The sequence below is a fragment of the Cynocephalus volans genome, chromosome 11 (assembly GCF_027409185.1).
Source record: "Cynocephalus volans isolate mCynVol1 chromosome 11, mCynVol1.pri, whole genome shotgun sequence".
NCBI classification, from domain to species: domain Eukaryota; kingdom Metazoa; phylum Chordata; class Mammalia; order Dermoptera; family Cynocephalidae; genus Cynocephalus; species Cynocephalus volans.
This window is the reverse complement of record NC_084470.1, coordinates 67,287,908-67,305,949: the sequence shown is the minus strand read 5'-3', so window position 1 is coordinate 67,305,949 and position 18,042 is coordinate 67,287,908. Positions and strand designations below refer to the sequence as shown.

At 42.6% G+C, this 18,042-nt stretch overlaps 1 protein-coding gene across 1 annotated transcript in view; it reads right to left on the bottom strand.

The window, feature by feature from the left end:
- Nucleotides 1-18,042, bottom strand: part of FLNB (filamin B) — a 132,646-nt gene that overhangs the window by 70,763 nt on the left and 43,841 nt on the right. Inside the window, exons 2-4 of the mRNA XM_063113504.1 lie at nt 10,684-10,932; nt 9,190-9,287; nt 7,612-7,759 (exon numbers count right to left, since the gene is read on the bottom strand). Coding sequence (XP_062969574.1) covers nt 7,612-7,759; nt 9,190-9,287; nt 10,684-10,932 — 495 coding nt within the window. The remainder of the gene's footprint in view (nt 1-7,611; nt 7,760-9,189; nt 9,288-10,683; nt 10,933-18,042) is intronic.

The window sequence follows — 18,042 nt, the reverse complement described above, 5'->3', positions numbered from 1 at the left end:
ACAGACTAATACATACCCCTAGATCCCAAAGATTCTATTGTTTTCTAAGTTTTATAACTATATGTTTTGTTTTGCCTATGGATGTCCAACTGCTCCAGCATCAAGTGTTGAAAAGGGCCTCTTTCCTTCATTGACTTGTTTTTGCACCTGTCAGTAATTAGTTGTGTGGATTCACTATTCTCTTCGATCAATCTATGTATTTATCCTCCGACAGTATCACACAGTCTTGATTTCTGTGGCTATACAGTAACTCTTGAAATCAGGTAGACTGATTAATTCCACGTTAAACTTCCTTTTCAAAATTGCTTTTGCTACTATAGTTCCTTTGCCTTTCATATACGTTTTAGAATAATAATTTTGTGTCTATCTACAAAAAATCCTGCTGGGACCTTGATAGCACTTGTGTTAAACCTGTATGACAATTTGGGGAGAACTATTTGATTTTTACAATCCATGAAACCTTATGTCTCTCCATTTATTTATGTCTTTTTTATTTTTTCATCAGTGTTTTTGTAGTTTTCAGCATATAAGTTCTATACATGTTTTGTTATATTTATTACATTTGCACCTATTTCTTTTTTTTTTTTTTTTTGAGTGATTATAAATAGTATGCTATTTTTAATTTTGGTGTCCACATGTTCATTCTAGTATATAGAAATATAATTGATTTTTTTATGTTGATCTAGAATCCTGCAACCTTGCTGGACTTACTTATTCAAGGAGGATTTTTCATTTATTGCGTTTTTGGGGTTTTTTTTAGATTCTTTAGCATTTTCTACATAGATAGTCATGTCATCTGTAAACAGGAAAAGTTTTTTTCTTACTTTCCAATCTGCATGTCTTTTATTTTCCTTTTATTTATTTATTTTCTTGCCTGACTGCATTGGCTGAAACTTCCAGCACTCTGTTGAATAAGAATGGTGAAAGCAGCCTCCCAATCTTAAGGGAGCACATCCAGCCTTTCACCATTAATTATAATGTCAGCTGTAGGTTTCCTGTGATGGTTACTCTATATCAAATTGAGGAAGTTCCCCTCTATTCTTCTTTTTATGAGTTCTTATCATGGATGGCTGTTGAATTTTGTTAAATGCCTTTTCTGCATCAATTAATATGATCATGTAATTTTCCTTCATTAGTCTGTTAATATGTCATCTTTACTAATTTTCTAACAGTGAACCAGCCTTGCATCCCTGGAACAAACCATTTGGTCATGTTTAATTCTTTTTATATATTGCTATATTTTATTTGCTAATATATTAAGCACATTTATATCTATATTCTGATGGATACCAGTCTGTAGTTTTCTTTTCTGGTGTTGTCTTTGTCTTGTTTTATTATTAGAGAAATACCAGCTTCATAAAATGAATTGGGAAATATTTCCTCCCTGTATTTTCTGGAAGAGATTGAGTAGAATTGGTGTAAATTCTTCTCTAAACATTTGGTGGAATTCTCCAGTGAAACCATTTGGGCCTGGGGATTTCTTTTCCAAGAGCTTTTAAGTTACAAATTCAATTTCCTTAATGGTTATAGGATAATTCAGGTTATCTATGTCTTCTTGGTTGAGTTTTGGTGGTTTGTGGTTTTTGAGGAGACCCTACTGTAGTTTCCCATTTATTTTTTCTTACCATATTCTTTCTTCCTGTTATTCCAAAATATCTTCTCTTTTTGTTACCTTTCTATTCAGAGAACTTCCTTTGCCATCCTTTTAGGGTAGGTCTGCTGGTGACAAATTCTTTTGATTTTCCTTCATCTGAGGATATCTTGATTCCCCCCCCCCCCCCCCCATTCCTAAAGGGTATTTTCCCTGGATATAGGATTCTGGGCTGACAATTCTTTTCTTTCAGCACTTGAAAAAGGTCACGCCACTTCCTTCTGGCCTCCATGATTTTTGATGAGAAATCTGTCATTTTAACTATTTTTTCCCCTTAGATAAGGTATCTTTTCTCTCTCTCACTGCTTTCAAGTTTTTATTGTCTTTAATTTTCTGAAGTTTGCCTAAGACGTGTCTTGGTGTGGATTGGGGAGTGGAGGTTATCCTGTTTGGGATTCACAGTTTCTTGAGTCTGTACGTTTATGTCTTTTGCCAAATTCAGGGAGTTTTCAGTCATTGTTTCTTCAAATAGCTTTTCACCTTGGCCTCTTTTTATTCTCCTTCTGGGTCTCCTATGACATGATGGTTTAGTGTTTTCGTATAGTCCCACAAATCCCTGAGGTTCTGTTCATTTTTTTTAGTCTACTTCCTCTGTTATTCAGATTGGGTAATTTCTATTGTTCCATCCTCCAGTTCACTGATTCTTTTCTCTGTCCTTCTATTCTGCACTGAGCTCATCCAGTATGTTTTCATTTGGGTTACTGCATTTTTAATTCTAAAATTTCCATTTGGTTCTTCTTTATATCTTCTATTTCTTTGCTGAGATTTTTCATTTTTTCATTTGTTTCAAGAGTGTTCATAATTGCTTGTTAGAGCCTTTTTTAATGGCTATTACTGTAAAATCTTTGCCAGATAATTCTAACATGATTTCAGTGATGGCATCAACTGTCTTTTTCATTCAGTTTGAGATCTTCCTGGTTCTTTGTATGACAAGTGTATTTTTTATTGAAACATGGATATTTGGGATATCATGTTATGAGACTCAGGATCTTATGTAAACTTTCTGTTTTAGCTGGCTTTTTACGACACCCCTCTGGCAGGGGAGAGGAAGGTACACACCTTGTTACTGCCAGTAAGGGAAGAAATCCAGGTTCCCCATTCAACCTCCAATGATGCTCAAGGTGAGGGGGGCTCCTCATTTACCGGTGGGTGGGGTGGGACTTCCAGCTCCCCACCAGGCCTCCGCTAGCAGCTAGAAGGTCTGCTGCTTGCATGGCCTCTACTGACATCATCACAGGGGGTGGCCTCCTTATTGGTAGGCTGTAGTGAAAATCTAGGCTCCTGATTTGGCTCTGTTGGTGTAAGGAGAGGGGCACAGTTTTTTCTGTGGTGTTCAACTGGAGTAGAGCAGTTATTGTTTTAATGTTTTCTGTCTTGTCAAGCTGCCCTTTCCTGTTCTTTTGGCTAGAGAGAGCAGGCTTTCTTGTTGGGGATTTTTCTGTTTGTACCCATTGGTGTTTCCAGGTTATCACCTTCTTCAGCTCCAAGTCTGGGATATATGAGGCAAAAGAAAACCCAAGGAATTCACTATAGTGTTGTTCCTTGGGTCCCAAGGTCTCTAGCCTGTCTACCTTGTTCTCCTTCAGAGTCTCCTTATGTTTTAGTTGTACTTAGCAGGAAGAATTAGGAAACGTACTTCTATTCCATTTTTCCAGAAGTAGAAGTTTATTTTAAATATTGCTTTTTTAAAAAGCTTTGTGTTATGGACAATTCTAAACCAGCACAGATGTGGAGGGAACTGTCCCATGAACCTCATGTACCTATCACCTGGCATCAACAACTCAGGGCCACTGAGTACCTATCACCTGCCATCAACAACTCACCTACCACTCAGGGCCAGTCTTATTTCACCTTTACTTCCATCCCTCTTCCCTCCTCCTGTAGTATTTTGACACAAATCCTAGACCCCACATTTTTCCTCCATAAGCTTTCACTATGTACCTTTACAAGCCATTTTTAGAATACCCACAATATCAAAATCACATCAAAAAAATTAACAATAACTGCTTAATATCATTAAATATTTGGTAACTATTCAAATTTCTAGTTATCTTAAAAATTTCAAGTTTTTCAGTCAATTCGAATAAGATCCAAATAAGGTTCATATATTACAATTGGCCGCTAAGTCTTTTAAGTCTCATTTAATCTCTAGAAGTCTCCATCTCTTCTTTTTCTTTGCCATCAACCTGTTGACACTGGGTCATTTGTTACTATACTCTGGATTTATAGTCATTTTCCAATAAATAATTTAGCTTAAGAAAATATAGTGGGAGATTGCTATATATAATAAGATATATAATAAGATAAACTGTCCACACTGTTAGGTAAGAAATGCAAAGTGAAGAAAATACATAGTTTGAACTCATTTCAGGAAAGAAAAAAGGCTGGGAGCTGCCCAGTTAGCTCAGTTGTTTAGAGCATGATGCTGATAACATCAAGGTCCAGGGCCAGCAGCCAAAAAAGAAGGAAAGAAAGAAAAGAAAAAAGGCTTAAAAGAAATACACCAGACTTTGAAGGAAGGAATGGAATTGGCAGTTGGGAGGAAGGAATTTAATTTTTATTTTCTACATTTTTTTTTTTGCTTAAAATTTACATAATGATCAGGTCATTTAACAAACGTATTTAAACATGTACCTAACATACTGATAAACACCCATTCATCTGACTCCAGCAGCCTAAGAACAACTTATTCTGCAGCCTGTTGAAAGCCCAGGCTTGGGCTGGGGCGCATCTCCCCTGGCTAACCATGGTTGGTGAGGAGGCTGAACCGCATCTCCATATTGTGTAAACTCCTGCGGAGCTGTGCTTACCATGACAACAGACAGATGGTCCCTTTGATAATTCAGACCGAAGGGTGCTTAAGGTTGGCTATGCAGTAAATGCTTCATACAGAACATAGGTTTTGGAAAAGTTCCTGCTTAAACTCACAGATGGAGCTCAACACCTAACCCCACAAGGGAGTGCACCACAAAGACCTGTTTGTGGCTGTAGGTTCACCTCACCCCAGCCCTGTCCCTTTTCAATCCACTGGAACTAAGCAAATCAGGGCTCGGTGAATGGATCTGCCTGGCAACTGGAACTTAGTCAACACCCAAAAGATAAAATAAAACAAACTTCTCAAGTCTTTTAGAATCCAGAAGATGACATGCTCTCTATTCCTGGGTTTAGGTGGCAGAAATGAAGCAACGTGGCCACGTTGGAGAGAGAGCCAAACTGTCCCTGGCTCCCATCTCACCACACAGGTATAATATCTCACTGCCCCACCCATGTGGCCTCACGTTGTGGCCCTGTCCCCTAAAATGACCATTTTGTCTTCCCACTTAAAAGGGGGAATTAAAAAAAGTTAGACATAGAATTACCATATGATCCTGCAATTCCACTTCTAGGTACTTATCCAAAAGAATTAAAAGCAGGGACTCAGATGCTTGTACACCTATATTCATGGCAGCATGATTAAAAATAACCAAAAAGGGGAAGCAACCCAAGAGTCTATCAACAGACAAATGTATAAGGAAAATATGGCATATACATAATGATGGGATGTTATTCAGCCATAAAAAGGAATGAAACTCTGACACATGCTACAACACAGATGAGCCTTGAAAACACATGCTAAGTGAAGTAAGCCAGACACAAAGGGACAAATATTGTCTGGTTCGACTTCTATGAGATTCCTAGAATAGTCAAATTCATAAAGACAGAAAATTGAAAAGAGGTTACCAAGAGCTGGGAGGAAAAGGAAGAATGGAGAGTTGCTGAATGGGTATGAAGTTTCGGCCTGGGAAGCTGAAAAAGTTCTGGAGATCGACAGTGCTGATAGATGCACAACACTGTGAATGCACTTACTGCCACAGAACTGTACACTTTAAAGTGGCTAAAATGGTGAATTTTATATTATATATTTATATTTCACCACAATTTTTTTAAATGCCAAAAAAAAAAAAAAATACACATATACAAATATAAAAGAAAAACAAGGTGTGTTTCCTTCCCAAGTGCACAACACTTACAAAGTAGCAGATGAAGGAAATGGCAATGACCAGCCACATTCCTCAACCATAGCAAGTGGTCATTTTCTAGAAAACAGCACCAAGAAAGGAAACCGTCTCACATTAACAGTGAGGAAACTAGACGGCTAGTGATAAGGTTACTACAAACAAGCATTTTATGCCTTGATTAGATTCAATCCATGTGACCAAGTTTGTTGACAATGGATTTGATAGACTGTCTGTAGATTTTCTGCCATTAAGGAAGCATAATTTTAAAAATCAGATTCCTCATTCCAGCCAGCACCTTTGGCTATAGCTTCAAGAAAGCACTGTTTAAAGCAAGCATGGACATGCCAACCTTCAAGTGACTGCAACCGTCAAGTGGTAGAGGAGGGCTTTGAACGAAGTCCCCAGTCCCTTTATAACACTCATGATTGCACAGACTCCACCTCAGTACAAACAGAACCTCAAATGGCAAGTGGGTTTGTTCCAGAACAATCGATCAGGCTTTCTACTGGTCTAAATCATGCCAAAAAGACAGATGAGAAGGACCCAGATGGAGGCTGAGAAGGGTACATGGTTAGCACTACTGCCCTGGTGGTCGTCTTAAGGCTAGGCTGATGCCAAGCAGGGAAATATTATATTTAAAGGGAACACATGTACAGGACATCCTATAAGACACATGTCCAGGACTGTTCAGAAAGTCACTGTTATTCAAAAAAAAAAGAAAAAAACATTTGGGGAAATTATTCTACATTAAAAGATGTAGCAAGTAACAAATGTAGCAAGTAAATCAGATCTTAGTTTGTAAAACAGCAAAAACAAAAACTATAAAAGACAATCTTAAGAAAACAGGGCAATTTAAATATAAACTGGATATTAGATGATATGAAATTATTGTTAATTTTCTTGTGTGTGATAATGAATACTGTGGTTATATAAAAGAATATGCTATTAGGAGAGGCTTATGAATATACTGACGAGTGAATTGTCACCCTGCCTGCAACTTATTTTCAAATAATTCAATGATCTCTCTCTCTCTGTCACACACACACACACACACACACACACACACACACACACACACACACACACGGCAAGAGAAAACCAATAAGTTAGAATGGTAACACTTGTCAATTCTGGGAGAGGATATACAGGATGGTGTGTGTGTTGAAATACCCCAATTATCGGTATGAAAATTAAGAAACAAAATGCACTCCTTCCCCTCCCCATAGAAAAGGGAGTAAGTTGTATCTCGCTGTGTTGAGCTTTATCAGAAGCCACCCTGTAGAGCCATGCAACCCCTCCTCTCCTTAGCAAGCTAGTGTGCTTGAAGTCAGGTGACCAAAACACCACATGCCTCGAAATGGCTTCAGCCCACCATAATTTTCTGAGCAGAACACTGTCCTGCAGCTGCCTTGGAGTCATAAACAGGATGTCTCAGCAAGGAAGTGTCTGTCAGGGGTTAACAATACCTTCACCCCTCTGGAAATCTGGGGCAGCTTTAGCACAACAGAAGGAGAAATGAATTGGCAGCCAGATGACCCAGGCTCCTGCCCCACTCCCATCACTGACTGTGGTGATCTGGGGCAAGACTCGCCCCTCTCCAAATCCCTCTCCCCACACTCCCAATCAGCCCTCTGATTCCCAATCTAAAAAATGGGAACAACAGCACTTTCTCAGTACCAAGGTTACTGCACTAAAACCACAAGGCAGCAAACTCATCACTCTCGATCACGTGAAAGCAGAAGTGTTTCTTAAGAGACTTAGATTCACGAGGCAGAATAAGATGGTCATAAACAAATTGACCTTTAGGTTAAAAAAAAAAAAAAAACATGTGAGGTGAAGGCCTGGCGTATCTTTAAGGATTCAGCCTATATGTTCTTGGTTCTGAGACCATTCTTCCCGAAGCTGCATAATAATCTCCAACACCAGAGGACAAGCCTTAAGTCCAACAGGACCCGCACTTACCTCTGCCATAGGCCCTGGCTTTCTTTGGGTTGAGTTTGGGTTTGAGAGGAGCTCCTGGCTTGAGCTTGGCTTTGGGGAACTGGGACAAGTAAGTCATCACTGAGTGCTCATCCACATCTGGGTGAATAATTTCTTCAGGAGTGATGACCTGGAAACAGCAACACGGTGGATGAATGCCCAGAACATATCACTTTGTAACTACTAAAGGTTTTGCAAATGTCTCTTAAACAAAACTCTACAAATATTAAGAAATTGAGTCAGTTTCTCAATTAAGTGAAATTACATTAAACTAACACACCAAGATCAGTATTTTTAATCTTTTAGTGGTATCTCCCTGCGATAAAAAGCACCAGAAAACATTCTGATGATTAGCTTGCGGGAACAAAGTAGCTACTAGAGTTTGAACGGTCGCCTTCAATACATTCCATAAAACGTAGGATGTGCGTAGACTTGCCATTTCCTCCCAGCAGCTCCTTCACCAACCTTACAGTGCCAACATCACGTGAACGTCAAAAGGAGATGGCGTTATGTTTAAGAGAAGATGAAAAACATACCACACCACTTCCTGAGGGTGGCTGAGCCAAGAGACATGATTCCAAAACCAAACCAAAGAAATAGGCAAACTTTTCTACCTTTCCAAGGAATCCTGTTATGGAATACACTAAACTCAGCTCTGAACAACAACTCAGACATGAACGGAGCCTACAGCGAGGTCATTCAATCCTATGGCAATGGCTACCTACAGCTTCTGTTGAGTCTTGGTGCTTAACTGTTGGGCAGAGTTTTTAGAAGGAAAATACTGGTATTCTCCCAGCTAGAAAGACTGGACCTCAACTAAGTGATATGGCTACTGTAGAGAGCATGCAAGACTTAATTTCCAAGTACTCTTATTATATTCCTATGACAGGATTATGGACAATACAAAACAAATTCTTCCACAACTTCCATTAATGGTAGGTTATCCTGGTTTACATTTTTTTAAAAAGTCTAAGTCCTATGACTTTCCCTGAGATTTTGAATTAAAACTACTTTCTTTTTCTATATTTATTTATTTTTAAATTTTATTTTGTCGATATACAATGTGGTTGATTATTGTGACCCATTACCGAAACCTCCCTCCCTCCTCCCTCTCCTCCCTCCCACCCAACAATGTCCTTTCTGTTTGCTTGTCATATCAACTTCAAGGAACTGTAACAACTACTTTTTTATGTAGGTAAATAATGGTCAAATACTGGCAATTTCTTATGGCTCAACCTAATAGTTAAGGTCCACATTTGCAGTCTGGAGTTTAAAGACAGACTTCAAAATATTTGGAGTAGAAATAATAGAAAACTTGCCAGCACGTGACAAAGAAGAGTAACATGAAGATTTCCGGATGACCTACAAGCACCTAAGTCAATGAGAACCTATTATTATGGGTAAACTGAGGAAGACGGGAGAGCACCACAGTCAACGCTCTTTGAGGGCTGCATGCCAAGAACATCAGACTGCCTGCCTGACCCCAAAAGTCATCCACATAGTGCCAGAACAAGCCAGTGGGGGGAGGAGCCTTGTGGGACATGGCGCACTTGTACGTACCTGTGGAACACCCAGCCAGTCGTCAGCCTGCTGCATGGCTTCTCGTGCATTATCCACAGGCTTTCGTGGATCCCAAGATTCCCAGTCTGGGCACAGACCTGTTAACATAACACAAAAGACTCATTTAGCGTTAGCTGATGAAGAGATAAAAGGGAGCCACTCATGTGCCTAAACTAAACCAATCTGGTCTCTTAATTCAGAGAACAATTGCTTCCAAAAATCTCAGTGAATGACATATTTTATGGGCAAAAAGTATCACAGATATGAGTGTGCCAGGGTAGAAACTACTCTACATTAACCGAGACTTCTTTACATTGCTGTCTTCTTGCTTTAAGACAGGGATTACCCATTCCTTGAAGATGTAGTACAAACAAATAAAGAAAGCTTGTAAAACCTTTTGGGCCTGGTGCCTTTTTGCAGGAGAGATTTTTTTTTACCCTATTTCTGGATATATCTAAAAAGGCTGGACTCAAAAATTCACTTGCTCATAGGCACAAACCTAGAATTATCTTAAAAGACTTTGTCAGCACAAGAAGTATAGGACTGGAGTAAAAATCCCAAGGTTTATACTGGAAACAGATATCCTAAAACATATCTTTAGATGGAAGTAAGGAAGAGGGCACTAAGTAATGAACTAATGCTGCATTTTGAATTATTCCTGTATGACACCAACTTACAGGCTCTCAAGGAAGAATGAGACCCTGAGTCAGCCCTCCGTCCCTACCCAACAGACACTAGCTAGTTCTGCTTTGAGCATGTTGAGAACCACTAGCTTATTAAATACTATTGTGCCCAGGACATACAGAGTACTCAGTAAATGGAAAATATAATTATTAGGGATTTTTTTTATCAAAAACAATTTTGGGGGATGTATATAAACACTGGTTCTGGTTTTACTATTAAATGTGTACCAGCAAACTCTACCCTTCAATCTAAACCCACCAGTGAAGATAATTACAACCTTGGTGTACACTCAACCACTCAGAAAAGAGGAGCCCACCAAGAATAGAAAAGGCTCCAATTGGATCCTGACCAAATACTACTTCACAGCAACATAGAAAAAAAAGGGTGGAGAAAGCCATATATAGTCAAACCAGTGGTTAATAAAAATGGGTACTTTCCACTCAAAGCAAGTTTTTAGATTTTCATGCCAAGCCACCTAATAGGGCCACATGTTTTTGCCAAAGCCATGGGGAAACTAGGCACCAGTGTGGGAAGACAGAACTTTGGAGTCTGGGAACTAAACCCAGGGACTTCTCTAAGCACAGAGCCTTCACTGGGAATTTGGGTAAATGACTGAATTCGATGCTCAAACATGTCTATGGATACACCTAGAAGACCTGCCATTGGAAGGGTAAACAGAGGTATTTTTAGTTCCATTAGCTTTCTTACAATAGGCTAAACCCAGGAGAAATACATCAATCACAGCAAAGTTAGCTTTCCCGTTGAAAACAAGAGGTTTAAGGCCCCACCCTCTCAGCCATGGGCACTTACCTGGAGCACAGCTGTCAACCAGGGCCCCCAGGGCTTTGCCATCTTGCCAGTTCTGGTTAAAGTTGGTGATGGGCAAGTAGGGAATCTTGTTCTGAATCCATCCCAGCAGCCTCAGCTTGGGCGTCTGCTTCTTGGCATCATCATCCCCTTCATCCTCCCACACAGGCATGGAGATGGAGTAGTGGAGGATCAGCGTCCACACCATGCCCAAGATGAGCTTCAGGTTCCCATCCACAATGGCTTTGCTATCTGGGGAGAGAGGCAAAGGCTTGGTCATTCCTTTGCGTTACACACGTGTGAATTGTGCTCTCTGTAAAAAAGTGAATGAAGTCCTCATGTGTTAGACAACCGCACTGAAATATTTAAGAGTGAAAGGATGTAATGCTGGAATTTGCTTCAAAATACTTGAGGATGGGAAGAGATAAAATATGATTCTAAACCATTGTTAACTAGTGTCACTGGACCTTGGGTACTTGAGAATGCATTATACTATTGTCTCTACTTTTGTGTACGCTTAAAGTTTTCTATAATAAAAAGGGCTTTAAAAATTTTTAAAAATCATCTCAGAAATACAGACAATAAAAAGGGTAGCTGCACCTCAGAGATAACCACCTGCTAACCTGGTGGTAACACAGTCTACCAGGTTGTGTGTGCATATGTGTACACGCATGTGTATGTGTTTGCCGCCCTGAATTTATGTTATACTATACCATCGGTCTTAACATTTTTCTTTTCACTAACCATTATGTCCTACACATCTTTTCCCTATGAAAAGTTGTTTGTGCTTACACTCCCATCTACAGGTTTAAGAGGCCAGTTTCCCCTCAAATCTCACCAATACTAGGTGTTACCAATTACTTTCATCTCTGCAACTCTGACAAGTCAGTCATTCAGGAAGCCATTAATAGTTAAGCAAAAGCAATTGGGCAAAGTCTCTAGTCATTTCTAGTCCTCCCCCGCTCAACAGAACAAGCCACACCCCCAGCCAGCCCTTCCAGGAATCTCACGGACATGTTTCCACTTTCTGCTCCTCTTGGCTTCTCAGTGGCTCCCTGTCCTCCTTCCAGCCTCCATATTCACCAACCAAAATACAAACACCTTCAGGATCTCTCTCTCTTTCTCTGCAACCCCTCCCCACCAGACATCCTCCTAGTAGCCCCGCATTCCACTAGGACCCCAAGCTGAAAACATCAGAACCATCTCGGATTCCTCCTTCAAACCCCTGGTATAGTTTCCACAATGTCAATTCTCTCCCTACCTAAATCTCTTGGCAAATCCTTTCCCATGCCCTCCCAATAAACATGTGGGCTCTCCTCCCCTCTCTCAGAGTCTCTGACAGCCATGAGGCTGAATCACTATACACAGAACCCCAGAACCATCTTTCCAGTCAGGTAGCTCTGTGCTTCCAAATGCACTTATGACCCCACTGCCATAAACTTCTCAAACACACAGCATCTTCAGAACCCACACAACCCCCACCCAGTCGGCTGTTCACCCCTATCCCCCCACCCACCGTACTCCATACTCCAGGCTCAAAGACTCCCCATCCCTGAACTGCATCCTGCTTTGAGCCCCTGGACCTCCCCATGTATTTTGTATCCCTTTGACGGAAGGCCCATCACCCCATCCTCCTATGGGACAAACCCTGGCTCCTCATCCGAATACTGGATCCTAAAGTGGGTGGCACTTCACTCCCACCATGTACGTGTGTTCCAGGCTCCTCTCCCTTAAGACTCCAGAACTGTGAATGCCTGTTGGAGAATAAATGGGCCTTCTTCATCTTGGATTTCCCCCCACCCCTGCTCTGTCCCTTCTACCCACCACGAGCCACCTGAACAGTAGTTAAACACACACCAAGTTGCACTTAATGAAACCCACTTTCAACCACATGAAAAACATACATGATGGTGAGAATGCATTTTTTAAAAATTAATCTGATTATTGTTACATCCTCTTACAACGAAAGACCCTCTTTAAAACACCACACCCAAACCCACAGAAATCAGAGGTAATGTCATAGTTTCAGATTCAGTCATAATAAAACAACATAATAAAATCATCTAAGCTAGAGAACATAAGATTACCATTAACTGGCTAGTAGGACAAATTAAATTCGAGCAGTCCTCAAAGTTAAGCTGCCCAGGGATTTTCTACACAATGAATTGTACAGTAACTTTGTAACAGGCTATCCACATAATTCATGGTGCCAGTAAAAAATGAAAATGCAGGGCTCCCTGTCCAAAAAGCACTAAGAATTTCAAGATGGCTACAGCAGAGCATTAAACCATGTGCAGGGGCCTTCTGAGCACACGTCATGTGACAATGAAGCCAGCCTTGCTTTTGAGGTCCTATAGTCAACAAAGCAGCAATGTTCAGCATAAAACCCTGGACCCTGCACAGAACATGGATATCCGAGGAATACATCCCACAGGACCCACCCCACTAGATAATTCTCTAGCTGGCAGTCCTTGACCATGACGGAATTTTTTGGATTAGGTGTCCTGTTATAAGGTTGCCTTTGAGGTACTATTGATTCCTGAGTAACTGCCTACTAATCATCAGAAATTCCAGAACAAGCAATTTTTTTTTTTTTTTTTTTGTCTTTTTTGTGACCGGCACTCAGCCAGTGAGCACACCGGCCATTCCTATATAGGATCCGAACCTGCGGCAGGAGCGTTGCTGCGCTCCCAGCGCTGCACTCTCCCGAGTGCGCCACGGGCTCGGCCCCAGATCAAGCAATTTTCCATGCCAGTTTCCTTTATTCAAGATAAGGGGAAAAGAGCAGTCTTCAAACGGGTAGGCAAAATAAAAAAAGGAAGTAAAGCATGTGTATGCCTATCACCAGTCGGCGTAAGGGTGGTGGCCTGGCACCCCCAAGGCACTGACCTCTGGCACCATGGGGGATTTGAATGGGCTGGGAAGTCTCATCCAGCCACAAGCATCAGAGTCTGCAAAACTCAAATTTTCCCAAGTTACATGTTAAATGCTTTTCAAAAGCAAACTTTGCAGATTTAATTCATAAACCAAAACACAAAACCAGTTTGCTCTATTCTTACACAACTAACACACGTTGGTCTGAAGGAGACATGAGTCTTTTTCAAAAAGATTTTGGGGGAAATATGACCCAGTTAAAGCCTGAGCCAAATTTACGAAAAATACAATGCCCAGGACTTCTATTTCCAATGAAATCAAGGTGGGTGTCCAAACGGGAAAGCCCCCATCGTGGTCTCATTCGGATAAATGATACCTTCATTTGGCTAATTCTGAGAAGCTGGACAGAGAGCAGTCCTCATTCCAAGTGGTTTTGACAGGTGAAGGTTCAAATGCCTCACTCAATTCTTGGAACAATAAAAAGATGGCGACTTGCCCAAAAAGCCTCCCAGCTTCCCATCCCTGTGAAACAGGAGACTCTCCATGCCTTGAAAATGAAAGGCTACACAGCATCACAGTGTCAGTGTCTGGCCATCACAGCAGATGACAATTTTCAGGCCTGAGTATGCTCTGCAATGTTTACACCAGGTGTAAACATGGACCAGAATGTAAAAGGAGAAAAAGGCCAGATCAGCCGGAAGCCTCTCAGCTGGATTCCGAGTTAAGAGGCTTGAGGGCCTCTGTCAGGAATAAAATAAATCAGTGCCCACCACGCCTGCCTAACCTCCTAGAATCTGCTTAGATTTCAGTGGGCTGGAATCTGGCCGTGGGTTTCTCCTCCCCAAATCCAGCCAATCACAATTTCCACATAACTGGCCCTGGCTCCGGACAACACTGACCTTCAAACCACACACTTTCTCAAACTCCTTAAAATTATCCAGTGTTGTTTATGAGGGTGGTGGTTTTTGTTTTGTTTTAAGAGCTAGAAAGTTAATTTGAGCTACCACAAATTCTGGGATGGAATGTTTTCTCGTCATTTCTGCACATCAGTGCCTCGATAAGAAGCATTCTGGACTGGCTGCATTTACAGGGATGAAAACCAGCTATTTTAAGGCAAACTTCAGAAGCATCTTGGAAACATCTCCTCTGTGGATGAATTCCCCAGAAGTCAGGGAGATGGTGGCCTTTCACCTCTCTCTGCTCCTATCAGGAGGGGCCCAAATCCATGCAACCACCTGTACACCTACTATGTTCCAGCACTATACCTCCCAGGGAGTTCCCAGAAGCCAATTCCAGCACCTTCTCTCCTGGCTGTTACCCATTAACCAGGGTGGCAGGGGTGGTGGCCCATGAGGAGTAGCATGGGTGAATATCACTCCACACTCTTGCTCTCCTGGGTGAGAACAGCAGCTCATCCTTCGCCACAATGCAGCCAGCTGCTGGGTCAGAAAGAGCCAACAAGTGGCTGCAGAAATTGAGAAACAGGGGTGTGTGCTTGGACAAATTACCATGGCCACACTCTGCACTATGACTTGGCCATTTGGAGGACAGGATGCCACACACTCTGCTCTCCACCTCTCATCTCCATTACCCCATGAGAGGCAGTGTGGCAGGGTGGTGCAAGCACAGACTCTGGAACCAACAGCTCAACTAGATATGTCACTTGAACAATCCAGTCACCTTATTTTTCCTCCTCTACCAAATGAGAAAGACCACAGTCAACAACTTCACAGGGTTGTAAGGAGTAGGTAGGTTAGAGACCACCAAGAGTCAAGGCCTGTCACACAGTAGGCACTTAATAAATGTTCCCTCCCTTCCCTCCATACTCATTCACCCAATATTTGAGTACCTGCTGTGTGCCAAACACTCTCCATAGAGCCAGAAGCCCAGCAACCATAATCCAAGTGCTGTATGCAAGCAAGAAATGAAAGGAAGTGCCTTGTGAATTATCAGGTGGTTGAAATGTTCAATCTGTTACTTCTTGAGCCAAGCACTTCATTCGGAGGGCCGTGACCACAGCCTCTGGGGTCCCCGCTCTTCTGTTTGAAGGGGAGGCTGACCTACAACACTGCAGTAAACCTGGAACATGTGAGGTCTCTGCAACAAGGCCACTTCTGAGCTGGGCAGTCTAGGAGACCCATGGAGAGGCACCAAGAACACCCAGGAACTAAACTACTGATATTTTATCAGACCTTCCTGAAAGAGAATATGGGACAAAGCGCAGCCCACATGGGCCGGGGTGGCCCCTCCCTCTCACTGCCCCAAGCTCACCCTCAATCCTTGGGCCCCAGGCCTCCCCATCCCCTCTGCTGGCCTGGCTAATGTCTCTTCTACATCCAGTTTTGTCTCTGCAAAACTAGAACAGATTCCCTGGTCAACACTCCCTCAGTGTTGGGGCCCTTCTCTTCCAGTGCACCTACCATGACTGGCTAAATAATCTCCTGTGTCGCGTTTGCCTCCTCTGCCCAAAGTATCAGTTCCACAAAGTCAGAAACCGGGTCAGTTTTGGTCCCCACTGTCCCCATAGCCCTTTGCACATGGCTATTTGGGGGACAGGCTGCCACACACTCAGCTTCCACCACCCACTGACCTCCAGTGCCCTATGAGAGGCAGTGTGGCGTGCTGCAGAATGCACGTGAAAAGTATGTACATGTGGCCTTTCCAGACAAATTTCTACACTGCTCCAACTGCAGCCACCTTGAACCCCCAGCAGGCACCATGGCATGTGGCACAAACAGAAGGCCTGGGAGAGCTTGGTAAGGTCACAGGTTCTGCAGGTGGTAAGCTCAGCTCAACCACTCACTCTCTACACCTCAGTTTCTTCATCTGTTAACTAGGGATGATGCTGGAACAAGAGCTTAGTACTTCTGGGAAGACTATATATGCACTCAGACCCCTACACAGTCAGTTTTCATTACACACTAGTATAATTTCCACTACTAATCTTAACATCACTGACTTCAGCATGCTCTTATCAACATCAACCTTCAGACAAAAGGACAAAGTCAGGAGGAAAAGTGAAAACTCAGCAATTTGAGGTGGGGACCTGCGAGTGTGCACTGGGGCTACCCGTCTGCCATGGCTTCTCAGTGAGTCCACAGCAGCAGCATCCTGCAAAGGGCTATTCCAAGGCAACCCCCACTGCAGAGCTCAGATTACCTGAGCCAGACCCCAGCCGCTGGGGCCCTGTGCCCACTGACATCCCAGGCTGGCTTTGCAGTTTCTCTCCATCCTGCCTTCTTTCTAAGCCTGAACAAACCACGTCTGAATCGTGGGCCTCACTTGTCCAAACAAGAGGATATCCTGAAGTAAAAGGAGGCAGGTGACCACTCTCCTCAGTTCCTCAGTCAAAACCTAGACCAGACATAACCATCCCCCTTGAGAACAAGTTAAGGAAGACCACGTTAGTCAGCTGCCCAGGACCGGGGTCACATTTCCAGGAGTCCAACAGCCCTTCCATCCACACAGCAGATGAGAGACTGGACGCTTTGGCTCAGGTACCCCAGAGGTCCCCAGGCAAGATGAAGGCAGCCAGGCTGGCATCTCTCCCCCTGCTCAGGGCTTCTCTCCAGGGCCTCGAACCAACAAAGGTCTGTATGGAACGAGGCAGAGACTTACAACCAGGAGACTCGCAGCCCTGATGGCTGAAGTGCCTCTGTGGCAAAGGTCACTCTCTGGCCACTAAAATCCATTATCCCTTCTCCATCACAGGCACACAGCTTCCAGTTAGATGGCTCTTCCCCACTCCCTTGGAACTCAGTGGTGTGGCTGCTTTGTCAATGCACAGTGAGCAGATATGAAGTGTATCATCACTTCAGGACCTGGGCAGAGGGCAAGCCTCCTCCACACAATCTCTCCCCCACGCCAGCCAGAGCCCAGACACGGCAGTCTCTTAGCTCTGACCTGCCCGAGGAGAAGCCAGGTAAGGTGATACAATAAACCTGGGTCCCACAATCAGGTGCCCTGCCAACGTGAAGACTGAAAAAACCCACACTTTTACATTCTTTCCACCACTGATTTTGTTGTTTTGGGGGGTTGGGGGGGGTTGTTTGTTTAAATCTCTTTGTTATAGCACTTGAACTGTAACAAGAGGATGTCCTGGGCTTTGGAAGACCTGAAGTCACATGGGCTTATTTCAACCGATAAGAGAAAATAGAGACCACTCTAAAATGAGGGTAGACTGGGGCCAGCTAGATTTCTGATTCTCCTTCCTGATCATGAACTACTCAAGGATTACAAAGGAGCTGCTTGAACTCACTTCTATCCACCACTATGTCAGGGGTCAGTCAACAAAGAGTTCATTCAGAGGGTCTTTTTATGTTAGTAATTTTTCAAGAGATGATACAATAGACCAGGAGTGGCAAATGGTGTTGAAGTGAAAACTCTTTTCACTGTGTTGACAAGGATTCTGAGGCCACATCTGGATTCAGCAAGAAAGATTGCTAAAACAGATTACCAATGTCTGCCATGAGCCATGCATGGACAGTG